This window comes from Stenella coeruleoalba (genome assembly GCF_951394435.1).
Source record: "Stenella coeruleoalba genome assembly, chromosome: 13".
Classification (NCBI taxonomy): domain Eukaryota; kingdom Metazoa; phylum Chordata; class Mammalia; order Artiodactyla; family Delphinidae; genus Stenella; species Stenella coeruleoalba.
In genome coordinates this window covers 45,291,276-45,319,157 of record NC_137159.1, presented here as the reverse complement: position 1 = coordinate 45,319,157, position 27,882 = coordinate 45,291,276, and the positions used below count along the sequence as shown (strand labels likewise).

General features: G+C 37.7%; 1 protein-coding gene across 2 annotated transcripts in view; it reads left to right on the top strand.

Annotated features, from left to right (window-relative positions):
- The window catches only part of ACYP2 (acylphosphatase 2), a 174,324-nt gene that overhangs the window by 20,752 nt on the left and 125,690 nt on the right, over positions 1–27,882 (top strand). The window contains exon 4 of one of the 2 annotated variants that reach the window (XM_079941020.1): positions 15,025–15,160. The exons of the other annotated variant lie outside the window; for it this stretch is intronic. Within the exon in view, the coding sequence (XP_079797146.1) occupies positions 15,025–15,130 (106 nt within the window). The 3' untranslated portion in view covers positions 15,131–15,160. Of the gene's footprint in view, positions 1–15,024; positions 15,161–27,882 lie in introns of those variants that run through there. 2 annotated transcript variants of the gene reach the window in all.

Genomic DNA, 27,882 nt, shown 5'->3' with positions numbered 1-27,882 from the left:
TTTATTTAGAAATTTTGCATCTGTACTTATATGTGAGATTATGGTTTCCTTGTTTTGGGGGGGGAGGGTTGTTACTGTATCAGGTTTTGGTGTTAAAAGTTCTGCTGGTTCATGAAATGTATTAGGAAGTTTCCCTTTTCATTCATTCTGGAATAATTTAAATAATACTGGGATTACTGTTCTTAGGTTAGCTGAAATAAGTTATGAAATCACTTGGTCCTGGTGCTTTCTTAATGATAGGCCTTTAATCACCTTTCCAATCTGGTCTATTGTAATTGGTGTATTTGGGTTTGCCACTTGTTCCCAGATTCATTTATATTTTGCTAGGAAATTATCCAATTCTTTTTTGAAATTATCTACTTGTCCTAGGGTTTCAAATTTGTGGTTATAGATTTTATAGTTTTTAAAATCTCTTCTGTATCTGTGTTTATATCTCCTTTGAAAATTCCTAATCTTATATAGTTTTATTCTCTCCTCATTTTTCCTTAATCAGTCTCGGAAGAAATTTATCTATTTTATTGGTATATCTTAAAAGGCAGCTTTTGGATTTATTGATCATTTCTACTTTTTTGGTTTTCCATTCCTTAATTTCAACTTTTATCTTTATTAATTCCCTCTTTTTTATTTCTTTGCTGCTTGGTCTCTAAGTCTTCAACATGAGTGGTAGTTGCCTTTAATTTTAGCCTTTTTACATTAAAGATGGTAATTTGGCATTTACCCTAAACACATCTTTTGAGTTCTTCCATAGGTTTTGGTAAAAAGTCTTCTTTTCATTGCTTTCTGGAGAGTTTGTATTTTCATGTTTTATTTCCTCTTTGAGCAAATATCCAATGGTGTTCTGTGTATGTGTTTTTTAAGCTTCCAGTGGTTATGTTTTTTTAGTCACCTTTTATTACTTATTTCTATTTCTATTTAATGATGATCAGAGAATGGGGCCTAGAAGATCTCTACTTTGAAAAAATTGTTAAACCTTTCTGATGATGTGATTTATTTTGGATAGATCAATTAGGATGGGTGATCCAATTAGGATGCTTTAGGTTGCAAGAAATAGAATATCTGTTAAAAGTAGCTTAATGAAGTGGCTGATTTTTCTCACTTTCCAAAAAACTGGGGCAGGTAGTTCCAGGGTTGGTCCAGTTGCTCCATTATATTAGGGTTCTGGGGTCAGTTTCTCTGGGACCCTCCTGACCTATCTGTTCTGCTTGCCTGCAAGTCCTTCACACCCTCACAGGGTCAATTCAAAGCAGGAAGAATGTGAGACTTTTTCCCTTCTCTTCTAAGAGAGGAAATTCTTAAAAGACCCTGGCAGATTGCTCTACAGGTTCCATTGGACAGAGCAAGGTCACAAGCCTATGCCCTGGCTTCAAGTGATATTAGGGAAGTATCTGGCATTTTTAGCTTTCCTTCTAACAAGTGGGATTTGGCATCAAGAAGGAAGAGAGAGAGAGGAATGGATGTTAGGGAGACACCCAATGATGTTTGCTGTAAAAGAGACCTGAAAGGAACATATGTTCTCTTTCTGAGGCATATGAGATTTCATCTCTCTCTCTCTCTCTCTCTCTCTCTATCTATCTATCTATCTACCTATCTGTCTTTGAATGTGTTGATTATGTTATTCCATTCCAGTATTTTTTGACAACTAAATCCATTTAATTATGAAAGAGGTGTATTTTGTTTTTGTTTTTCGGGTTTTTTTTGGCCATGCCGCACCACACCCAGCTTGTGGGATTTTAGTTCCCCGACCAGGGACTGAACCCAGACCCTCGGCAGGGAAAGCGTGGAGTCCAAACCACTGGACCGCCAGGGAATTCCCATGAAAGAGGTGTATTGAAGTCTTTCTGTATAACTGTATTTTCATCGTTATCATTGCAGTTTAATTTTTCTTTACATTTCTTGCTATTGTGTTGTTTGATACTACAGATATGACTTGTGTCATCTTCATAAACAGTGTCTTTTTTCATTACATAGTGTTTGTCTTTATACATTTTAATGCTTTTAAATCTAATTTATACCTTGCTACTCCCTCTTTCTTTTAAATTTACATTTCATTGGTATTTCTATGTTTACCTTTATATTTTTATCCACTCTTGATCATTTTAAGGGTGCTTTTAATAAACAACATAGAGCTATGTTTTGTTGTTTAACACATTTTGAAAGTTCTTCTCTTTTAATGTCAGAGTTCACTCTTTTCAAATTTAGTATAATAATTGGTTTGTACACAAACTTGGTTTCTTCATATTTAGTATAATAGTAGTTTGTAACAATTTTATTCTTCTATGTTACTTTACTATTATTACTTTTAGTTTTAATCATCAATACACTTTTTTTATAGTGAACTACAACACATATATAGAAAAATGCATAAGATATTAATGTGCAGGTTGATGAATTAGTATAAAGCAAAGATCTTTCTCCTGCAGTATCACCTTGGATCAAATGTCCATGGATCATATGCATGGGTCTGTTTTTCTGGATTCTCTGTTCTGTTTCATTGGTCTGTTTGTCTATCCTTGCACCACTACCATGCCATGTTAATTATTTTAGCTTTATCATAAGTCCTGGCATCCGGTAGACAAGTTATTCTAACTCTTTGTCAAGGTTGTGTTGGCCATTCCAGTACCTTCCATTACCAAGTAGATTTTAGATCAAGTTGTCAAGTTCCACGAAACAACCTGTTGACTTTTGACTGGGATTGCACTGAATGTAAAGATAAATTTAGGGAGAATTTATGTTATAAATGTGATAAATCTCTCATTTATTTTGTTCTTCTTGAACTCTCTCAATAGTATATTATAATTTTCTGCATAAAAGTCTTGCATATTTCCTCCCGAGGTATTTGATAGTTTTGATGCTATTATAAATGCTATCTTCTTAAGCATTTTTCCTGTTTATTGCTAATATATAGAAAATCAATTGAGTTTTGTGTATTGCCTTATTTCCAGTGACTTTGCTAGACTGACTTGTTGATTCTAATAATTTACATGAAGAATCTTTTGAATTTATTGTTTTGAATATTATCTGAGGATAATGAGAGTTTTATTTTTTCCTTTCCTATTCTTTCACCTTTTATTTCTTTTCCTTGCTTCACTACACTGATTAGGACTTTAAGTATTTAAATATTGTGCAGAGGTAGTAGTAATAATTGGCATCCATGTCTTGTTACTGATCTCAAACTTTCAACATTTTACTTTTAAATAGTATACTTGGTAAAAGTTTTTTTGTAGGTACTATTTATCAGATTATTAAAATTTCCTTCTACTTTTAAAATCACAAATGGATACTGCATCCTAACAAATACTTTTTCTATATCAATTAATATGATGATATGATTTTTCTCCTTTATTCTGTTATTGGGACAAATTATATTGATTGATAGTCTAATATAATCAGTACTATATTCCTGAAATAAACTCAAATTAGTCATGACTGATTTTCCTTTTTATATATTGCTGGATATTGTTTGCTCACATTTCGTTTAAGATTCTTACATGTATGTTCACATGAGAGATGGGTCTGTAATTTTCCTTTCTTATAATGTCAAAGTTAAGTTATGTTTATCTAGAATTTTTATAATATTGATATTATTCTGTAAATAGTAGAATTCATCACCAATTAATTCTGGGCCTGGAGTTTTCTTTGTCCCAATGTTTTAAATTACAGATTGAATTCCTTTAACACTTATAAGACTTTTCATATTTCCTTTTCCTTTTGTCAATTTTGGTAAGTTGTATTTAAAAAAAAATTGTCCATATTTTCTAAATTTCCAATCTATCGGCATAAAATCTTATTATCTTTTTAATATTGCAGTATGAATTGTGCTGTTGACCTTTAATTTCTGACATTAGTTGTCTGGGCTTTTTTGTTTGTTTTTTTTTCTCCCTAGGCCTTTATCAGTCAATATTCTTAGTCTTTCAAAGAATCAACCTCTGCCTTTGTTGATTCTTTCTATATATGATGTTTCCTGTTTCATTAATTTTGTTGTTATAATTTTGCTGCAATTATTTTCTTCCTTCAATTTTCTTAGTTAGTTTGTTGCTCTTTTTTCTAACTTTTTGAGATGGATGCTTAGTGAATTGATTTTTTAGCCTTTCTTTTTAAAATATATAGCATTTTTAAAGCCATTTTAAAAGCCAATTTGCTTTCTAAGCACTGTTTTATCTGTATCTCATAAGTTTTTATATACAGTTTAAAAATTTTTTTCAAGATATATTCTAATTTTCAGTGTAATTTTCTGTTTGACCTATCAATTATGTAGAAATATATTTATTAGTTTCTAAATATATCTAGCTTTCCTAGGTATCTTTTTGTTATTGATTTCTACCTAATTACCTTATAATCAGAGAACATCCTGTATATAATTTCAATCCTTTGAAGTTTGTTGAGACTGTTTTTATGGCCCAGTATATGATCATTTTTATAAAACTTCTCTATGCCTTACAAAGAATGTATATTCTGTAATCATTGGATATAGAGTTCTGTATGTTCATTAAATCAAATTTGCCATATCATATTATGTAAAACCCATACTGGGTTTGTTTTTGACTGCTTGTCCAGTTATGATTGTGGACTTGCTTCTTTTATTCTGGTAGATTTGTCAATTTTTTTCTATATATCTTTTGAGTCCATGTTATTTTTTTTTTTTTATTTTTAAATTTTTTTTGTGGTACGCGGGCCTCTCACCGTTGTGGCCTCTCCCGTTGTGGAGCACAGGCTCCGGACACGCAGGCTCAGTGGCCATGGCTCATGGGCCCAGCCACTCTGCGGCATGTGGGATCTTCCCGGACCGGGGCACGAACCCGCGTCCCCTGCATCGGCAGGTGGACTCTCAACCACTGCGCCACCAGGGAAGCCCTTGAGTCCATGTTATTTGATGCATGCAAATTTAGACCTGTTGTAGTCTCCTGGTGACTTAAGCCTTCTATCATTGTAAAGTGTTTCTCTCTATCTTTAATAATGCTTTTTGCCTTAAAGTTACTTTATCTGATATTAATAGAGTTATACAAGCTTAATTTATGAATGTGTTTGAATAATTTCCCGTTGTTTCATTTTCAATGTTTCTTTCTCATTATGTTTTATATGTGTCCATTTTAAACAGCATATAGTTGGTTTTTTTTCTTTATGTAGTCATATAACCTTTGTTTTCAAATTAGACTGTTTAGTTCATTTAAGCTTAATGGAATTACTGGTATATTTAGAATTAAATTTATATCTTACTGTGTTCTTTCCACTTGTTTTATCAGTTCTATGTTTCCTCTTTCTAGCCTTCATTCGGATTGAATATTTTTTATTATTCTTTTTTTCTCTATTAGTTTAAAAGTTGTATATTCTTTTATTCTCTTACTAGTGCTTTTCCTGGAGATACAACATACAACCATAACATATCAAAATTTGATATTAATTTAGGCCTTTATTCTTTTTTCCAACAATGCAAGATCTATAGCACCTTTTAAGGCCATTTATCTCCCTATTTACTTAGATGCTATAGTGGTGTATTTTAATGATCTATTTTAAAGTTCATAAGACATTATTTTTAAAAGTCAGTATTTGGCGGGTTTCCTATAGATTTGCCATTTTTGTTGCTCTTTTCCCTCCTAAATTCTCTGGGCTTCTGTGTAGGAATATTTCCATTCTGCCAAAAGAATGTTCTTTAGTATTTTCTTTAATTTGGGCCTGCTGGTGATGTGTTACCTGAGAACTGTGTTTCAGTTTTTGTCTCTGTGTGTTTTTATTTTACCTTCATTCTTGAAAAATATCTTTGTTGTGAGTAGAATTCTAACATGCCACTTATTTTTTTCAGTTCCTTATGGATACCATGAGAGTGTCTGGCATCCATTGCTTTGTTTGAAGCTGGCTGTTGGTTTTACTCTTTGCTTCTTTAAAGTAACTTAGCTGCATTTAAGACAGCAACGATAGTAAAATTGCCAGTTTATGATTTGCAATAATAAATATAACATTAAGCCTGTCAGGTTTAGGTGATTTTCTCCAGTAATATTTAGTTCTCTGGGTACAGATGCAGAGAAGGCAGGAGGTAGGGTTCATTCCAGAGCTGGTTGTTGCCAGCTACAAAAAGCAGAAGTGATAGAGCAGGGGCTTACGGATATTTACAAGGGTGTGAATAGAATGATGAATCCCGGAATCTAGTTTGGACAAGAAGAGAAATGAACTGGGAGGTAATTGACGGGCAGTGAGAAATGATTGCCTTATTCAGTTTTGGATCTAAGCATATGGAACAGCTGTCAGTACTGTTTTCTTGCACAATGCAATCCTAGAATCAGTGGAATCAGTATAAAGGAAGGGATGAAATGGGGGATGTGAAACATCCCTGATGTTGCTTAACCCACTGTGACTGATGATCCAGGGTAGATGGGCTGTTTCAAAAACTGACTTTTTCTGTGTCCAGTGGTTCTATAACTTAATCGGAGCATTGCTAAGTGGAAATTCCTCCAGGCGTTTGAAAGATTACTGAAATTTTGCCCATTTCTATGTTGTCATGATTTTCTTTCTTTCTTTCTTTCTTTTTTTTTTACTGCTTTTTACTATGGGATAGTCAAACATATACAGGACAATGAACCAACCCCACGTGTCTATTACCCAGTTTCAAAAACAATATCTGACAATCTTGTTTCACATATTCCTCCAACTTTTCTTTTGTTTTTGTTATTGTTAGACTTCTTGACGCAGATTTCCTGCATCATATTATTCACTGGTAGGTTACCTTGAAAGGTACGAAACAGCCAATGTTGGACAAAATTTTGAGCTATAAAACAGTAATTTCATATTGTTCAATCTAATACTTTACTATTTTTCTCTAAAAGAAACTCTATATACTTATCAATCTATTTTTCTAACCCCCACAGAAGATCTACCTCCAAATGTCAAAGTGCATCTCATAACCTATCAGTTATACTTTTCCCTGGAAGCTTGTCTTCCTCCCAGTCTGGGTCTAGACCTGATGAACAGCATTCATTCTGGTGTTTAGCCTCTTGCCCCTTTCCTGGAGCAGGTTTCTGTTTCCTCAATTACATGTTTTCATTCCCTTGATTTAGTCCCTTATTTTGTTGACACAATTCTCTGTAAGCTTCCCCCAAAAAGGTGCCTGAGAGACAAAAAGTTTCTATCCTTCATCTGCCTGCCTTCATCTGTCCTCATACTTGATTGTTGGAGCTGTAAAATTTTATGCCGAAAATTATCTTCCACTCAGGACTTTGAAGGCATAATTCCATGACTTGCTTTGCTGTTGAGAGATTTGATGTCATTCTCATACAAAGGTTTGGGAGCTATACCTGTTTGTTCCTCTCAGAAAGCTTTTTAGATGTTCAGTTTCTCCCTCTTTTTCTGCATTTTCAAAATCATCTGCCTTCATGCATGTTTTAATTTCACTTTAGATGTTGGGGTCTTGGAGGAGGAGAATTAATGTCTTCCTTTGACAATTTCTTTCTCTCTCTCTTCTTGGCTCTCCTCTTTTGAAATTTCTATGTCACCCTGATTGTCTAATTTTCAACTTTTCTCACCCAGTCCTCAAACTTTATTTTCTGGGAAATTGCCTCAACTTCATCTTCCAACCTTCCTTTAATTTTGTTTGTTTCTGCTGCAATATTTTGATTATTTCTACTTCATAGCACCTTGTTCTTATTCATTTTTTTCCCATATTTCTCTGAGGATAATGTGTTTTTCTTTTTGCTGTTTTCTTCTGCTTTTTGTGTTGTTTTTGTTTCCTCTAAGTTTTTTTTTTTTCCTTTCACCCCTCCTTGCCTTTTCTTTTTTTCTGTTTGCTTTGCTTCTCTCTTTCATACCCAGGCTTTCCCTACAATCATATTTTCAGTGACTTACTCATAAATATGAACAGACAGCCAAGAATAAACAGCAATAAACAGACTTTTAAGGAAATTTTCCAACATGTAATAGTAAACTTGTTGGCTTGAGGAATGGTGGTGACTGATGGAGAGCTGGCTTTTTGTTGGGGAAGCTCCAAATGGTAAATCTGTAGGTCTTGTCTTCTGCAGTCCTTGGTGCCTCCAAATACTGAGTCTACTGTGGGTTCCATGAGGTGAGCTGACTTGCATCTCATTGTTTTTGCTTCTGCAAGTACTTGGGTTGTAGCATCCTTTGTTTTTCTGTGTAGTTACTCCTCCATCTGCTTTCCTTCTAATTTGTTGAAATCTCTTGTTCATATTATAGTTTTGTATCCAGTAGGAATGTTTTCAGCTGCAGGTTAGTAGAAAACCATACTGAAAATGAATATGACAAATAGGAGTTCATTTTTCTCAGTAACAAGAAGTCTGGAGGTAGATGGTTACTGGCCTTGGTTAAGTAGCTCAGTGATATGAGTGCCAATGTCTCTGTGATTCTCTTGGCCTTTCCCTGATGGCCAAAATAATGAAAAGTGCAGCTGCACATAATATCCACTATTAAGTCAGGAAGAAGGCAGGAAAGGGTAAGGATTGTGTTGCATTTCCTGAACTTCCCAAAACAGATATCTCCTTATGTTTCACTGGCTCCTATAGAGTCATGTAGTTGCTCCTTGCTGCAAAGAAAACTGAGATATCAGTTTGACATATTGATGCCCTGAACAAAATTGGTGTTCTCTTGGCCAGGAAGAAGGGCAGGGGAACGGGTACTAGGTAGTTAATGAATGATGTCTGTTATATATTTCATATTCTGATGCTATCATTTGAATGGGGTTTCAGGTAAAAGGAAATGAACCTGCCATGTTTAATGGCACTGTAAAGATTAAGTGAGAAAATCCATGTGAAGCACTCAGCACAGTGTGTGGAACATAATGAATAATCAATAAACATTCCCTATCATGAGATGACCTAGGGTGTTCCATCTTTGCACATGTTGTTTTAGTGGCAGTTAGACTGTCCAGGTGAATGTGCCACTAGGCTCGTAGATATATGGGGCATCCCTGCAGTGAAACCGGGCTAGAGAAACAAATTTGGTTGTCATCAGTATGTGGATAGTGTTTGAAATCACATACATGGATGAGATTACCCAGGGAGAGCTTTTGTGATGACAAGCAAGCAGGAAGCAGACACCATGAGATTGTAAGTCAAACTCAACAAACATTATGAATTGGGATGTCATTACAAATAAAAATATTTATACTTTAAAGAATGAATTTATTCCTCTAGTATCTACTATGTACAATATACTGTTTAAGGTACTGAATTATCAAAAAAATTAAACTACGCTAAGTTACAGAAATGGGTTGTAAAGTCAGACCAAATGTGGTGCATTTATAGCTCTATAGATATGGACTTTTTTCTTCTAGTTATTAAAAACATTTTTTTTAGGATTCTATGACAATAAGTCATGGAAATTAGAGCTAAATTTCTTTAAAAACATGGATGTGGTTTCTTCCCAAGTTACTGAAATGTGGAATACAACAAGGAACATCATTTAGAGGTTGCCTGGCTATGACTGTAGCAGCCATGCTCTGTTCTTGCTAACAAGCCAGCAGCATCAAAGGACACACTGCAGATGTGTGTATGTTTTCTTCCCCTTTTGTGCTTCATTTTCTCTGAAAAAATAACTGATGGTTTTCTTTTGTAATTTGCAGTATATGATTCCAATTGTAGAGGTAAGTTCTGCCAACATTTTTTGATGTGTAGGAACCATTTTGAATTTATTGTTTTATTAAGCCTACTTTTATTTTCAAAATGAAACAAAAATATTTTCTATTTCTTGGTAATCATTTTAAATTAATGTATAGAGTTATGACACTGGGAATAAACCATTGGCTATATCTACACACAATATATTTTTCTTAAAGACTAAATGGTAATTTTGTCAAAACAAAACCCCCAGAAAACTAAAAACATTTGTATTTGGAGACAGTGAGCCAAATTCTAAAATTAAAATTCCATCTTGATTACTACATATTTTGAAAACCATATGTCATGTATCTGTACTCTGCACTTCAAAGGATAGTTATTGGACTGGAGTATGTATACAACAGGATGATCAGTTGGTCGCATAGTCTGGAAAACTATGTCATAACAGGAGGAATGCTTGAAGGCGTGGGGGATATTTAGACTGGAGAGAGTACTACTTGAGGGAATCATGATTGTTTACTTCAAGTATTTGAAGGGCTGATACATGTCAAAGGATAAATGTTCTCTTGTTTCAGAAGGCAATATTTTGTTTATAGCAATGGGTGAATTTGCTTATTTCAGTGCCCCCGACAAAGAATTTTCCTGTAAAGGTGTCTAATGTATCTAAAGGAATTTTATAAATAACTGGGAGGGGTCTATATCAGCGGTTGCATACTATGGCTTTCTGGCCAGACCTGGCCTACTTCCTGTTTTGTAAATAAAGGTTTATTGGAGCACAGTCATGCCCATTTGTTCCTGTTTTGTCTGCTGTTGCTTTTGAGCTACAATGGCAGAGTATTTGCAACAGAGACTGGATGGGCGCAAAATCTAAACTGTTTACTGTCTGGCCTTTTACAGAAAAAATTTTCAGACTTCTGGTGTAGATAGCAGTCAAAGGTGTTATAGACTATCTGACTCATTGGATAGTAAGTTAGTATAGGTGACCTCAAAGATCCTGTCCATAAGATTCTATGGCTCTATACAGAGACAATATATATTTGCTTAAAATGTGTTCATGGTCTGAGTCAGAAGTAGAATAGATGTATTCACCAACATAGTTGTATTTATCTCTTCCAAAGATAGCATTTGTATGAAATGTGAAATTTTAACAGCATTTTGCTTTACCTATGAAATGCCATTGTTTTAAATTTCCAGCTGTTACAGTAGTGGATTGGAATGAAGTAATGGATTTCATGAATAATTAGGTAGTGTCTTATTCAAAGTTATTTAATATTTGTAAAAATAAGTTTTCTCTGACAGACCATTAGTGGCATGAATTTCTGTTACCAGACTTGTTAGTTTTTCCTAACTTTTTCATCTGAGAATCTCAAAGCACTTTGCTAATATTTTTATACCTTATTCATTGAAGTCCTTCATACACAAATAGTGTTATTAAGAAAGTTCCGTTAGATGTTCTATTTGTGTGTATGTGTGTGTGTGTGTGTGTGTGTGTGTGTGCGTGCATGTATGTTTTCCACTGGATGTTCTATGGAAATAGAGAAGACTTGGACAGTTTTCAGGAGAACAAAAATTCATTGAGGAGATGTAATTTTGGAAAAAAGTTTAGTATAACCTATTTGACATAAATTACTCTAATGGAAAACTAGAAACTGAAAAATATCTATAGTAGAGTCGGAGATCTAATATCAGGTTTTAGACCTCAAATTCTAAGTCATTCAAAGTGAGAGAGTGGCATGGTCATATATACACTACCAAATGTAAAATAGATAGCTAGTGGGAAGCAGCTGCATAGCACAGGGAGATCAGCTAGGTGCTTTGTGACCACCTAGAGGGGTGGGATAGGGAGGGGGGGAGGGAGGGAGACACAAGAGGGAAGAGATATGGGAACATATGTATATGTATAACTGATTCACTTTGTTATAAAGCAGAAACTAACACACCATTGTAAAGCAATTATACTCCAATAAAAAAAAATTCTAAGTCATTTATTTTCTTTTGGAATATAACATCTTTATTAAAAGTACTTAAATGCATGACTTTTGCTTTAAAGTTTACATTTTAAATATTTTAATTTAGTTAATCCTATTTAATAAAGTAAATGCATAATGCAACACATTTTTAAAAAAACTAATGGACTTTATTTTTTAGAGTGGTTTTAGATTTACAGAAAAATTGCGCAGAAAGTACAGAGTTCCCATATATCTGTCCCCAGCTCATTTCCTCTATTATTAATATCTTGCATGAGTGTGATACATTTGCTGCAGTTGATGAGCCAATATTGATCACTATTATTAACTAAAGCCCATAGTTTACATAGTTTACATTAGGGTTCATACTTCCACTGTCCCCCAAATCCCTTGTGCTCCATCTATTCATCCCTCCCTCCCTCTCCCATAACCCCTGGCAACTACTAATGTTTTTATTGTCTCCATAGTTTTGCCTTTTTCAGGATGTCATATAGCTGGAATCATACAGTATATAGCCTTTTCAGATAGGCTTCCTTCATTTAGAAATACGCCTTCAAGATTCCTCCATGTCTGTCCATGACTTCATAGTTTATTTCTTTTCTGTGTGTGTGTGCGTGTGCGTGTGTGTGAGTGTGTGTGTGTGTGATTTTGGAATTTATTTCAAAAACAGATTTTGGTTAGATGATAATTGTATAGTTTTAGTTTAAAAAGTTACAGGAACTTTTTTTAACATTTCTTTTTTTAAAGACTTTGCTATTTTTAGAACAATTTTAGGTTTATAATAAAATTGAGAGGAAGGCATAGAAATTTTCCTGCCTCCACACATGCATTGCCTCCCCCATTATCAACATCACTCACCAGAGTGGTATATATATATATATTTTTCTTACCAAGGGTGAACCTACATTGACACATCACAATTGTCCAAAGTCCATAGTGTACCTTGGGGCTCACTCTTGGTGTTGTACATTCTCTGGGTTTTGCTCATTTCTTTTCATTGCTGAGTAATAGTCCATTGTATAGTTATATTGCAATTGGTTTATCCATTAACCTGTTGAAGAAGGTGCTTCCAAGTTTTATTTTTATTTATTTTAAAGTTAATCTACAATTTTAAAATGTGAACATAAAATATTTTTGAAAATATATCTCATATTTCCAAAAGCTTGAAACTCATTTCAGTCACCTCACTACAAAATAAATGTGGTAATTTTTTTTTTAGTTTGCAAAAGGTTTACATGGGTGTTCCAAAAATTCAAATGATACAGAATTGTATGGAGTAAGAGAGGTAACCCCTACCTTTCCTCCTAATACCACAGTCCTCCACATCTTTTTCCCTATGTGTATAAAAACGTGTATATATGTTAAAAAATTCATATAGCATAATATGGTATCTTTCATTGTAAAAAAAAAACCCAACTATATATACCCATATAATTACATTTATCTCTATCATTTATAAAGATGGGATGATGCTGCACATATTGTTCTGAAACTTAAAAAAATTCCACAGTACTATGTATTGTCAATATATTTTCATGGCAGTAAATGTTCTTTTAAATCACTGCAGAGTATTCCATTGTATAGATAAATCATAATTTATTTAATCACTCATCTATTATTGGCCATTCAGGTCATTGCAGCTTTTTGCTATTATGAATCTCGTTACATGAGCATTCTTGTACATATGAATATGTATATATTTTTCATTTATTCCACACTTATTTATTTGGAACCTATTCTGTGTGCCAGGCACAGTCCAGTGCTGGGATTCAGCAGTGAGCCAGAGATGATGTTCAATTTCTTGTGTGGGGCTTCCCACAAAAAACACTAAATAAACTGGATATTTTCAGATAGTGGTAAATACCATGAAGGGAGTGGTGGTTTTTTTACTTTAGATGGACTGGTCAGGGAAGAGCTTTCCAGGGAGGTGACATCTGAGCTGAGGGCTGCTTGGTGAAAAAGAGGCTGCCAGTGCCCTGAATCTGGGTGGAGGGAACAGCATGCAGGGTGGAGAGCAGGCAATAAGAGTGCGTGTGTGCAGGGAACCTAAAAACAACTAACTGAAATCAGTCCACTTTTTATTACCATCATGTGCCACAATTCAGACCAATAAAATACTGCTCCCTGCTGCCGCCTCCACCACGACTCTGACATTAAGTGTTTGCTTTGCCCAGTATTTTTGAAGTGTTGATTCCTGGACATGAGTTAAAGGCTATGTGCATTTTAAATTTAAACTTGGTGATTCACTTTTAATTATAAAATCTATGAAGTATTTTTCAAATAAATGCTGAGTAAAATAAGGACTCATGGATGAAGTTTTGTTCTCCTTTGTAATTTGTAAGCAAGCAATTGGACTGATTTAGATAATTTAAGTGAATCAAGTCAATTATAAAAAAATTAAGAAATGGGGCTTCCCTGTTGGCGCAGTTGTTGAGAGTCCGCCTGCCGATGCAGGGGACACGGGTTCATGCCCCGGTCCGGGGGGATCCCACGTGCTGCGGAGCGGTTGGGCCTGTGAGCCATGGCCGCTGGGCCTGCGTGTCCAGAGCCTGTGCTCCGCAACGGGAGAGGCCTGCGTACCGCAAAAAAAAAAAAAAAAAATTAAGAAATGGAAATTAAATAACCCACAACCTGCTGCTTAAAATCAAATATGGATAATATTTCAATGCATAATAGAACTATTTCTGCCTCTCTTTTTTGCTGGGGTGATAACATCAAGCTCCTTGTGATTTTAAAAAATACTTAAAAATCAGGAAATTGTAGAGCTGACAGGCTCATCAAAGGTCACCTAATATTTTAACCCCCATAAGGCTCTAATGGAGCAAGCATCTCATCCAATCATGTAAAGCAGCATACTGAGTGGGTGGCGGGACTCAATTGCAGAACTGGGCCTCAAAAACAGTCATGAATTAGCCCCCTTATTGGATTAAATAGTTATAATAACCTATCATGATAATTTTTTCATTCGGTGAATATTTATTAGGTGTCTTTCCGCATCCCTTCGCTAGATGCTGGGGGTACAAAGATGATTAAAGGTATTGTGAAAAGTCCAAACAGTCTAAGTGAGGGAAAAGGAAACAGGTGAATTCAGCATAGGATGGGAGGAACAAGGGTGGAGGCTGGGAATGGAGAGCTGGGCTGCACAGTGGAAGGTGCTCCCTCCTGCTTTGGGGAGCAGGCCAGGCCTTGCCTCTCTTTCTGGGCTCTTCTGCTGCTCTCCCTCTCATGGGCCTTTCAGTCCCCTCGCCACACCGTGCACTTCCTCTCTGAGGACTCTTGCGGAAGCTCTCCCCTCTGCCTGCTTTATCTGCAGTCCTCTCCCAACTCACCTGTTATCCCCTCTCACCATATGCTCTGCTTCTTCAAGTCACTTAGCACAGCTGTGTTGAAGAATTACTTGCTTATTATCTCCCACCTCCATCCCCAGAGATTGCTATCAGCTGTAAGCAAGGGTATAAAGCGAGTGGCTCAAACGAGGGGGGGAGGTTTGTTCTTCTCAGATGTAAAGGAGCCTGGAGGTCAGTGGATGTTGCGCTTGGCCAGCTGATCCTCAACGTCAGGACCTTGGTCTGTGGGATTTACTTGTTCTTTCCTTCGTGGCTGTAAAAGGACTGCTCCAACTTCCAACATTGCGACTACACTCAGAGCTGGAGGAAGGAATGGCTCTGGGTCTGTTCCCTTTTATCTGGGAAGCAAACTTTCCCACAAGCCTGCAGCACACTTCCATGTATATGCCATTGGCCATCTCTAGCTGAATCAGCATTCCCAGCCACTGGTAAGGAAGGTGAGTGTTTTGTGTTCTTTTATGAGATGGTCAGCCACCTAACTGAGGTAACCTCACTGAAGCTCAGGAAAAAAAAGCTTACTATGCTCACAGGTCCTGAGACAGAAGGCATGGCATGCCATGCCGGGTCAAGGGGACAACACCAGGGGAGTCAGGATGGAGTGAGGGGAAGGGTTAGGCCAGAGCCTTTGTTGGGGTGTCTGTGGGGAAGGTAAGGCAAGGCAGGGCAGTGAACAGTTTAGGATTGGCTAGTAGGAATTATTCTGAAGGGCTTTGGACTATAGGGGTGGTCCCCAGTTGCCTAGAATCTGGCCCTGGGAAATTTAAAGGAGAGGACAGTTGCCTCCTGGGATGCAGGGCCCCATGAAGGAGGTAGGGCTCTGGATTGGTTAGTTTGCATATTAAAGGCAGGCTCAGGGCTGAGCTCTTTGCTGTCTCTAAGAATTGACAAGTGCCCAGGAAGGGCAGTCTCTCTCCAGCTAGAAAGGCTTTTTAAGATGTCAAAACCTCATAATATATAGAAAATAAAAATATGTATTATACAGTGAGGAGGGTAATGGTGGTGGGTTCACTGCTCAACAATGCCTACCACACATCTCAAGACTCCTGAAGGGAAGGGGTTGTCCTGTTTGTCCTTGAATTGCCCAATTGAGGCTGGGAAGGAGGCTTGGGGTCAAACTGTGAAAAGCCTTGCGTGTCATGTTAGTTGGTCTTGTCTTCTGTCAGTGTTGGGGAGTCACTGAAAAGTTTTAGGCCAGGAGTAGCACAGGATTTTGGGGGTTAGGATGTTAACTTCGTAGCGTGGGCTAAGAACTAGAGGAAGAGAGCTTGGAATCAGGGAGACTAATTAAAAATGCCATACTGTGGTTTGATAAAGTAGAGGGAAAATAATACAAGGAATTCAGAAAATCTAATTTTGAGGTCACCATCTAGAACAGTGATTCTCAAAGTATGACTCTGGACCAGTAGCATCAGCATTACTGGCAACTTGTTGGAAATGCAAATTCTTGGGCCCCTACGGAATCAGAAGCCCTGGGGGTGAGTCCAGCAATCTGTGTTTTAACAAGACTTCCAGGTGACTCTGAAGTACCTAAAGCTTAAGAACCACTAACTAGAATAATAGGCTTGGGGGTGGAAGAGAGCTAGGTGAGTCACTGATCCAAAGAAACCTATCTGCATATTAGAATCACCTGGGGAGCTTTTTCATGGCAACTAGGTTGGGCCCCCTAGTAGAACAACTAAATCGCGATCTCTGGGGTTGGGACCCGGGCATCAATTGCTTTCTATTGCTCCCAGATGCTTCCAATGTGCAATCAGGGCTGAGAACAACTGATCTTATTTAACCCTCATTGATGAGACAGCTCAGAGCTGGAAGGTGAGTTGCTCAAGTTCATACAGCAAGTTCAGGTAAGAATCCATTTTTTAAGCTTCTCCTTGATGCTTTAGACACTATCCCAACTTTTAAATAATTTGCTTTAAGACAATGGCTTCTAGATCATCCACAGTAACAAATATTACTGCCAAACTTTTAGAAGAAACATAGGTTACAGCATTATTAAAAACTCAGTTCTTTAGTTAACAATATTTCACACTTCAGAAAGTTATCCTTTTTATAAAGATTTCATAAAAATAGATATTTTCACCATAAGCAAAAAAGAGTATAGATAAGATATGGGTAAATAGTGCTCTGTTATTTGTATTTGTGTGTGTTAAGTAATAACACTTTCTTCCAACTCTAGGTGGAGCTCTTTGGTTTATACATGCATATATTGTTTTATTTATAATTTTGAGAGTCTTAGTTTTAAAAAAGGAGGTATTTGAGATTTTTTTAATTTAAAAGTTTATAAGACATTCGCAACATTGCTCTGCTTTCCTTTTCTTCTTGTTTTAGAGTCATAGATCTAAAAACTCATTTTTATTTCACTGCTTGACCAAAGAATCCAAATCCAGGCCTCAGAGAGTCATTTTCAAAACCATCTTAAATCTGTATTGTTTTCCCATAGTCGTTAACGAATGGAGTATGTTTCGTAGAGCTTTTGTTTTTTATGTCTCAGTGTTGAAATAGAATTTCTATAAGATGGGCTTCCTTTTCTGAATAATGTCAGTAAGAAAAAATCTGGGGGATAACATAGCTGTTGCTATAGTAATTTCTTCAACTATATTTACCCCATTGTGTACAAAGGAATGTTAACAGCTACCTTCCTGTAACATAAATGAAACATTTTGCTGCCACTTCTTTTGCTCTTTCCTCTTTGCTATCTCAGTATTCTCCCTTCTACTGGGAGTGCACTTGAAGCAAAGTTCCTAGAATATGCCTCATGTTAGTTTTAGGTGATGTGAGCCAGTGGTTGTGGTTCCCGGACCAGCAGCATCACCATTGGCATCACCTGGAAGTTGGTTAGAAATGCAGATTCTGGGGTCCCACCCCAGGCCTACTGAGTGAGAAACCCTGGGGGTGGGGTCCCGCAAGTGTCGAACCACTGCTATATGCTATTTTGAAAGGAGAGAAATCCTATAGTCACTGGCGCCTACATAAAAAAAAAAAAAACCAAAAAACTCCTGTGCCATAATCTGTGCCCATTTTGGGGTTGCTCAAGGCTCTTAAAATCATCTAGGGACTTTGTTAAAAGGCAGAATTCTCATTCAGTAAGTTTGAGGTGGAGCCTGATACTCTGCATTTCTAACCCAAGCTCCCAAGTGATGTAGGTTTTGCTTATCCATGGAGCACATCTGGAGTATGGAGGATATTGACCAGACACATAGCACGTGTTAAGACCATACTCATGCCCACATATCAAAGTTACCTATGATTTCTGAGTATATATTTTTGGTTTAGTATATCTAAGGTCAATGAGTTTTTCCTTTTTAATCACGGTGGAAAGAGACAATTTCTGGAATATAGTGCTCATTTGTCTATAAAGTGACTCACCCTTATTAAGTGCTACAAGAGGGTTTGTTTGCCAGGTACTGTCTCTGAGGCCCTCTACTGTGTCAGAAGCAGGCACACTTGAGGAGTGCGTTAGTTTTTAATTGAGAAACTTATTCATGGCATGATGAAGCTAGAAAGAAAGTCCTGAAGTTAGGTGATGTTTTCAGACAAAAAGAAGTGGTTCACAAATGTTTGGAATCATTCATTTATGTTTTTTTTTTATTGACGTGCAGTTGAATTACAATGTTGTATTACTGCTGTACAGCAAAGTAACTCAGTTATACATATATATATACATTCTTTTTCATAGCCTTTTCCATTATGGTTTATCACAAGATATTGAATATAGTTTCCTGTGCTGTACAGTACGACCTCGTTTTTTATCCATTCTGCATATACCAGTTTGCATCTGCTAATACCAACCTCCCAATCTAACCCCTCTCACACCCCTCACCCCCTCGGCAACCATCATTCTCTTCTCTGTCCCTGTGGAATCATTGAGTGCTCCATATTTATTTAGCACCTGCCATGTGAAGCATTGTGCTAGGCACTTTGGGAAATTTAAAAAAAAGTCCTTAACACTGAGATTCTAATCTACTCAAGGAAACAAAACCTATGCCTGTGGAAGTTAATTACCAGTATAGAGAGCATGCTGTCCAATGGTAAAGAAGTGTGGTAGAACCTCAGGAGACCAAAAGATAGTTATTGGCTGAGGAAGTTAAAACTATGGAGTCTGATTTGGACTTTGGGGTGGGTAGAATTTAGATATTCAGAGCAGAGTGAAGGAGAGGACTCCATAAAAGACAGGGTGGTAGGGCCAGGATGCAACTTCCAGAAGTGAACCACATGGGAATACAGGAATAGTTCAGACTACATGGAGTTTAGACTTTCTTTCTGGGAGAGATTTTAAAAGTGAGCTGGAGCCAGATTAGTTAGGATTTAACTGCCAGGTTTATGAGTTTAGACTTAACCCCTTGTGCAGCAAGGAGACATTGAAGACTTTGAGGTGTGTGTGTGTGTGTGTGTGTGTGTGTGAGAGAGAGAGAGAGAGAGAGAGAGAATGACCCAATCATAACGATGATTTAGAAAGAGTCATTAGTGGAATGTGCCGGGTTAATTGAGATGACAGACTGGAGGCAGAAATCCTTGTTGGAAGGCCATTGGCTTGGGTGCCCTTGGCAGTATGCATGAGAGAACAATGCAGAAAATAAGAGATTTGGCAAAGGGGCAATATAAACTGAAAATATCAACGGATTAAAGAGAAGTTAAGATGATTTGCTCAATATAAATGGAAACTAGGGGCTTTGCGACTATGTTTATTCTTTTGAAGTGCCCCTTGGGACAAACAGCCTTACTTTCCAACTAACAATCTTGGAGACACCGTATAGAAAAATTGGGTTAAATGGTTTTGCCTTTTTAATGGTTTGAAATTTATATACTTCACTCACATCTTTTTGGTTTTTTATCTCCCTATATGGTCCTCTGCGTTATTTTCTGCAATCAACAATATGTTTTGAATACCGCTAGTCATCACAAATTCCAAAGCTGGAATAGCATTGTTAGAAGTACTATCAAAATAATCATCCTAAAACTTGAGATCTAGAAGGGACCTGAGAAGTTATCTAGAATCATACACATGTACAAACTCTATCTCTCACATACTCTTACACTTCAGAGACAACAAAAGTTTTCTAGGACTTGAGGCAGAAGGAAACTACACTTAAAGGCAATGCCAAGTATCACCATGCCCTGTACATGATAAGACGGTTTGGAGCTGTGTCACATGATCACCAGTGCCTCAGGCAAGAGAGGAGGGTTGGTACCAGGAGAGCACTCTGAACAAAAGCGTTTCCCTCCTACTCTGCCCCATGGGAAAGCTGATGCACCTTGGACGCTGGATGAAGAAATCTTCTGGCAGGCTATCCGGGTGGCTCTTTATCGACACTTACTGGCCATTTTGCAAAAGATTATAGCTCCCCAAATCCTTGGAACACATGTAAGAGCACTGAGTCTGAACTACCCAGCCTAAATTGTTATAGAAAATACAGTGTCTTAATATGCCAAAACGCACTCACATGACCCTCTCTCCTGAGATGTTTGCCGCTTTACATTCCAGTTTAGACAGTCATCTGGCAAAAGTGCAGCCTGGTCCATTGGTCCAGTGATGCCTCATTGTTGATGCTCTTATCTGGGGGCAGCCTCAATTATTGACATCATGCTGTTTGGTTGGCCAGGCAAAGAGACCCAAGGTATGTATATTCCATGTGGCCATGGTGTTGCCTTAGAGCATCCAAAGGACTGTAAGTCTTCAATACGTCAGTTGATGCATAGATTATTGCCTGTAGCCTGTAGGAAAGAATTCATTTATTCCATGAACATTGTGAAGTATCTGCTATATGTCAGGTAGAGTGCTGAGAACCGTGTACACAGAGATGAGTAATACAGTCTCTGCCTTCCATAACAATGGAAACTTAAATCAAGATTCTACAACAATTTGGCTTTTGTAGTCCCACCTCCCATACCACTCCCTCTCCTACCCTATTTGCACATTTACCACCCCAGTGCCCATGGTAATAGTGCCTATGGCAATATCTTCTGACAAAGCTGACAGACGCAGCTCATAAGCAGGGAGAGCAGCAGCCCCTCTTAAAAAAAAAAACAAAAACTTTTGTTTTCTTAATGCTTCCAACATTTCCATTTGCTCTAGCTGTCACAAAAGCTAGATGGTAATCCTTACGTCCCTTCTTCATTACTACATCTATTGACCTGTGACCTTCTGCTTCCAGCTCTTGTTGAACACTGGATATATTTTTATGTATCACCACTCATTTCTTTACCAGTTCTTGTTACATTTTTGGATCTTGATTCAGCTATCTAACACACTCATTGTTTCTCCCAGATCATCAACTGAGAAATATTATAAATATCCTTTCTATATAATTGTCCAAATAATTATGACAATGTCGAACAGGGCAGGGCTCAGTAGCATGAGTTAGAAACTTCCCACCGCTTTCACATATATAGACATATTTGCACAGATAAAATGTCTGAAAGAATTAAATCATTATATTATAAAATTTTTCAAATGCATAGAAAAGTAAGGGAAGAGCACAGTGAACATCTACATCTAGATCTTACACTTGTAATATTTTTCCATATTTCTGTCACAAAAATAGACTGATTTCTTCTTCCCTAATTGGGACAAACCAGCTGTAAAAGACATTTGAGGTACTGATAGGGGACATTCGAATATGGCTTACGTATTAAAGAATATTAAGGAATTAGTGCTAAATTTGTTAGGTATGACAGTAACATCATGGTTATGTAGGAAAATGTCTTTATTTTTCAAAGCTGTGCTCTGAAATACTCGGGTGAAAAGTCACGATGTCCGTAATCTTATTTATAGTACTTAAGACTGGCATGAAAATCCAATGGGAAGAGAGTTGGGTAGGAGATATATAAAGAGTCAGAATAATGGCTTAATGGTCGTTGTCAGTCTATACCGATGAAATTGTTTTGAGTCTAGAATATTTTGATAAGTTCTAAATAAGAAACCAACTTAAAAAAATTACCATATAATGTGCAAAAAAGAAATCCTCATCCTGTTCCTGGGCCCCATGCCATCCCAGAACCTCACTCCATCCCATTTCTCCACTGCTGGTGTTATTGTGATTTATAATAAAAATTGTTTCTATATTTTGGTGTAGATTGCTCAAAACTGTTCTGTCAAAATGTTCACTTTGCCCCTTGGCTCCATCAGAACACGCCCCAGACAAAACCACTGTGCCAAATCTCCTACATCAGAATGTCCGTTAAAGGAAAAAAGCAAGACAGATGGTGATTTGGGGACCATAAAAAGTAATTGTATATTATCAAGGGAAGAGTTATTAATATAATTTTAGACACATTACTAGGATAATATTTAGACAGGTATAGAAGTCAACTATTGTTATATATTGGCTGAGTTATTTAAAAATATGTATATGGTAATCATTGAATTAAAGTAAGAGAAACTCAAGTTAATAAAGAGGAAGAGCTATGAAAATGAATATAAAGTATCTCTTGGCAAAGTATAAAATGGATAAGACACTACTAATGTAGAGGATGATTATTATAGGTAATACGTTAACTCTAGTCTGGGTGTGTCTATTAGAAATAAACTTTTATGTATTGCCATTTTGTGGATTAGCTAAGGATGATAAAGGCAAACTTTGTATTGCATACCAGAACCATAAATGCCATATAAAATGGTCAGCCAAGGTGACCAACATTGGTAAGATAAGCCAAAGCTCTGTTTTTGGCAGCAGTTTCCATTCCTTTAAATTTGATTTGTAAAACCTGATTTTGCTGCTGAAGAGCCAAATAGGAATGTTACAGAATTTTTTTTTAACCTAAACTATTTTAGATGGTATTCTTTCTCAAGTATATTACACTCATCCCTTACTTTTTCTCCTTCTAATTGGAAGCTATTTAACAAAAGTTAACCTTCTCCTGATGATGATTTCTGTCTATACTTTCAGCAGTGAATCTCCCAGGGCCAGTTTACATGTGTAGCGCCATTTGTGCCAACACTAAAGGGCCACTGTGTCCTTGTGTCCCTGAATGTCATTCTTCTCTACTTTGTTTGGTGGGTCTGCCTGGTTTTTATCTGCTTCTGTGACTTTGGGGCCTGCCCATGAGAGCCTTCCACTTGCCAGCCCCAAAACCCCTACTTTAATGTCTAATCTATGGGCTTTACTGACATACATACACATATACTCCCCTTTCTTTGGCCCTCACATTAGAATACTCACTAAACTGTAGGAATTTAAGACCAGTAGGAATTTAAGACCAGCTATTATCTATCAGCTATACCCATGTTACCCTAGACATCTTGGACAAACAGCTCACAGAAAAGGTCCACAAAAATTATTAGGTTTTTTTCCCTAAATAAAAATATTGTCTTCTGTTTTTATGTTAATTTTGTTTTTTAAACAAAATAATATCTGCACATGTTTAAAAAGTCTAATAGTGCTAATATATATATATATATATACACACACATATATATGTATTTTTTTTTTTTTGCGGTACGCGGACCTCTCACTGTTGTGGCCTCTCCCGTTGCGGAGCACAGGCTCTGGACACATGGCTCACGGGCCTAGCCGCTCTGCGGCATGTGGGATCTTCCCGGACCGGGGCACGAACCTGTGTCCCCTGCATCAGCAGGCGGACTCTCAACCACTGCACCACCAGGGAAGCCCGCTAAAATAGATTTTTTTAAAAAAAGGCAGGCACCCCTTTCCAACCCACCTCATCTCATTCCTCAATCACTGTTTTAGTGATTTCTTTGGGCATTCCTCCCAATTTCAAAATAATATACTCAAACTGGTATGTCTTAAACCATTAATTTTAGCTATTATCTATCGACTTTCTATTATGATAGGTGAAGTCATAACTCTTATAGTACTTATACCACATATTCCTTCCCTCATTTCCCCAGTATGGTTACATCTGACTTTTAGTTAAATGAATCAGCAGTCGGTTTTTATATTCTTAGCACTTTGTGTTCACCACTAAGCGAGGCAGTGTATTCCCCAAGAACATGACACTTACCAAGCTGCCCTTGCAGGTGCCTGTGACTTGCCTCCCCCTTCTCAGATTCTCTTAAAGCTTGGAAGTTGGGTGCAGCTGTTCATCTTCCTCCTCAGAAGACCCTGGCTCTAATCGTTCATTTCTCCTTTTAGAATTTGGTGATAATAATACTTGGTTGTCAACTCTGGGTACTAGGAAAACTTTTATTCCCAAATCCCTTTAAACTTTATTAAAACATTTTGTCAGAATAGACACAATCTCTTAGATGGTTGGAAGCATGTTCATATCTCTGGCTAGACTGTGAAGAGTCTTGAGAGCAGGGATTGTGAATGTGGCTTCACAAAAAGGAGGGAGGTTGAGAAAGAAAGGTTAGAATTTGGACAGGCAAAAAGAAGGAGAATATGCTTTATACTCTTGGTCTCCTGACCTATATATCTGAAGCCCTGGAGCTTCTGGAATGGAATGTAGTTAGGTAGTCAAAGGTGGGAGGAGGGTTCTCAGGGCTAACCTTTAACTGCCCCTCTTCTATAGCTTAATCATGGGGGGAGTGTTGGGAGCATGACAGGCTGAGCATATGATTTTTGAGGCTCCTGAATTGATCGTAGATTCCCAGTTTCCTGATGGTCTTCTTTCATGTCTGCTCTGTCTAGCCCCAAATATGGACATTTTCCTTTCATACAACTACTTAGGACTTTATATATGAGCTCAATTTTCAATCACATGTTCCTTCCTCGTACTGAAGATACTGAGTGGAATACAATGATGTTACAGAAGAATGACTTTACTGTTGTCTCTCTACTAAGTTTTAATTCCTAGTGACTGAAATTACTTTTATTTATTAAGAAAATTTAGGTGCCAGGAAATTATTATTTGCACAATTTCAGCAGACTATGGTGGCATTTATGGTTGTATAAGGCTTACAATGTGTTGTTGGTTGCAAAATGCGCTATCAACCTGTTTGAGAGCAACCCTGGCAATTTCTTTGTTCATGAAGGTCAATTTTCACTAATGAAAGAATCACAAACACAATTAACTGGGGAATTTAATTTTATTTCATATAAGAGAGGTTTTTTTACCCCTTAAATTAAGTAGGTCTAAGCTTCTTTGGAAGTTGTACTTGTCAGTTCTAGTTTTGGTTTCTTAGGAAATAAGTTAAAAACAGCTTTTTAAATCTTACTACATTTCTTTCTCCCCTTTTGAGAGGCTTGGTTTTCTTTAAAAAGGTACTGACTTCTTTGCTTGTACTAACAGGATTATCGATTTTAAACATTCATATTCCCGCCAACCATAGTCATTAAATATATATATAAATGCTCACAAAGGGAGAGCAGAAAAGTCAGGTGCTTTATGTAAAGCTTTTGAAGTTGCTCAGAGTGATCACGTGTTATTATTTGTGAACACATTTGTAACAACTGAAGTGACGGCCTGGGTTGAATTTCCTTCATGTCCCCGGATCATCGACCACACAACAGTGTGTATAACCCATGACAGTGAATGAGTGTGGAGACAAAGCTAGCTTCCCCACCCGGAGAAGGAGCAGTGTGAGAATGCGGGGAGGGGAGGGGGGGGGAATTGAACCGCAGTGATCTCTCAGCTCCTATGTCTCTAGTTTGTAGCTCATGGACCTGGCATGTTGCAAGGTTTATGTGTTACTTTGATTTCCACTCACTTACTCATATCTGTTTTTTTTTTTTTTTTTTTTTTTGCGGTACGTGGGCCTCTCACTGTTGCGGCCTCTCCCGTTGCGGAGCACAGGCTCCGGACGCGCGGGCTCAGCGGCCATGGCTCACGGGCCCAGCCGCTCCGCGGCATGTGGGATCTTCCCGGACCGGGGCACGAACCTGTGTCCCCTGCATCGGCAGGCGGACTCTCAACCACTGCGCCACCAGGGAAGCCCCTACTCATATCTTTTTTCAGATGCTTCAGAGATGAAAAGTGGGAGGAGAGATGGGAATTTTGCAGATAATTTGCTACCTCTTCTGGAGGTGTGAACTGAGGGAAATGGTAGAATCTCTGAGCCTGTCTGCCCTTTTGACACGGTCTTTTACATTGACCAAGTGGTTATGAACGACTCTTCAACTGCTGTCCCCACATTCCAGGGAGATTCTTATTGTCACTGACAATCTTTAGAAACAAGGGGAGCACATGAACTCTTGTATCACTCTTCCCTTGTTGTCCATACACCTGTCCCACTGGCCATCTTTTCACTTCCCTAATACTTAAAGCTTGAGGAGTCTCCATCTTCACGTGGCTGTCTTCTTGTCATTCCGTTCCCCACTCAAATATCACTTCCTCAGAGAGGACCTTGTTGGACTCCATCTCAGTAGACCTGGTGTCAGTCCCTATCACATCATCCTTATTTTCCATAGCACTCACTGCCGTTGGGTATTTCTGTGTGTGTTTGTTCTCTGTCTCTCTCCAGAAACTAAGCTCATATGAGAACTGAGCCTATATCCTGACTTGCTCAGTGGTATATCCCATCAAGAGGAGAGGTTCAGCAAACTTCTTTTCTATAAAGGAGCAGATAGCAAATAGTTTAGGCTTCATGGGCCTAATAGTCTCATTCACAATTATTCAATTCTATCATCATAGTATAAACGCAGCCATAGATGATGCGTAAACTAATGAATGAAGCTGTGTTCCAATAAAACTTTATTCATGGGGGCTTCCCTGGTGGGGCAGTGGTTGGGAGTCCGCCTGCCGATGAGGGGGATGCGGGTTTGTGCCCCGGTCTGGGAGGATCCCACATGCTGCGGAGCGGCTGGGCCCGTGGGCCACGGCCGCAGGGCCTGCGCATCCGGAGCCTGTACTCCACAGCGGGAGAGGCCACAGCAGTGAGAGGCCCGCGTACCGCAAAAAAAAACAAAAAACAAAACTTTATTCATGGATGCTGAAATCTGAATTTCACATAACTTTTCCATGTCATGAACATTATTCCTTTTTCCTGACAGTTTTAATACATCAAAAACTGTGCTTAGCTGTGGGCTGTACAAAAACAGATGGCTGGCCAGATTTGGGCTGTAGCTCGTGGACTCCTGATGAGGAACACTGATTAGCCAGCAGTTACTACCAGCTGGTAATGAATTAACTAATAGAGTGAAAGAGAGGAATTATTATATGAAGAAATCAATATATTTACTCCTAAAAATAGAATGTGACAATATTCTTGAATCAGTAGATTGTTCCGAAAGGATAAGAATAATATCCTCTTTTGATGTCCCCTGTATTTGACCTGGCTAGCGGAGTGCATGTTGCAAAATGAGCCTAAGCCAGTTTAGACATGCGTGACTCGTAGGTTCTTTTTGGTGAATAATAATAGCTATCAAGGAAGTGGTGTGTTTAGCTACTCTGTCACAGACTTGCTATCAGGTAATAATAAAAGCAGGTTTCAAGCAAAATTCAGGGACACAAAAGGCAATTATTAACCAAACATTTATTAGCAAGTGGCCCAAAGCAGTTCATTCAAACTTTCTGAAAACTCAGAGGAATCCTGCTGCTCTGTGGGATTCTTTTAAGTGCTTACACTGTATCTTGTATGCAAAACTCACTGAAGAAAGGCATGCCATCATGCAGTCAGAACTCCTCTGAAACCAGTAGCTAACTATGGGACCGATTAAAGAATCAAACCCCTAATGTTGTCTCTAATAGTACATGTTATGATTTGCTGGATTCTTATGTTTGTACAAGGATTGAGGGGTGTTTCTAAGTCATTCAAGCCAATCCACATATGTTGAATACTTTTAATTTCACCAGTGATAATATATATTTTGAACATAGGTTGACTAATAACTCACTAATTCACCAATAAAATCCCATTAATAAAATACCCTAATAGTTAGCAGAGTGTCATTTATTGATCTGAATGGTAGAAAGATTTGTAGAAGCTGCCCCTGGAATGTTGCCTGTTTTATGTAATGCCAGCTGTTCACTCTGCATTGTGATTCTTTATAGCAAGTTACCTGACCAACCCCAGCATTAAAAGTTAAACTAACCGGCTTGTACTTAACATCACACTAATAACACTGAAGTTATTAACAGACAATGTGTAACAGTAGCCTCTGACTTAAGCCC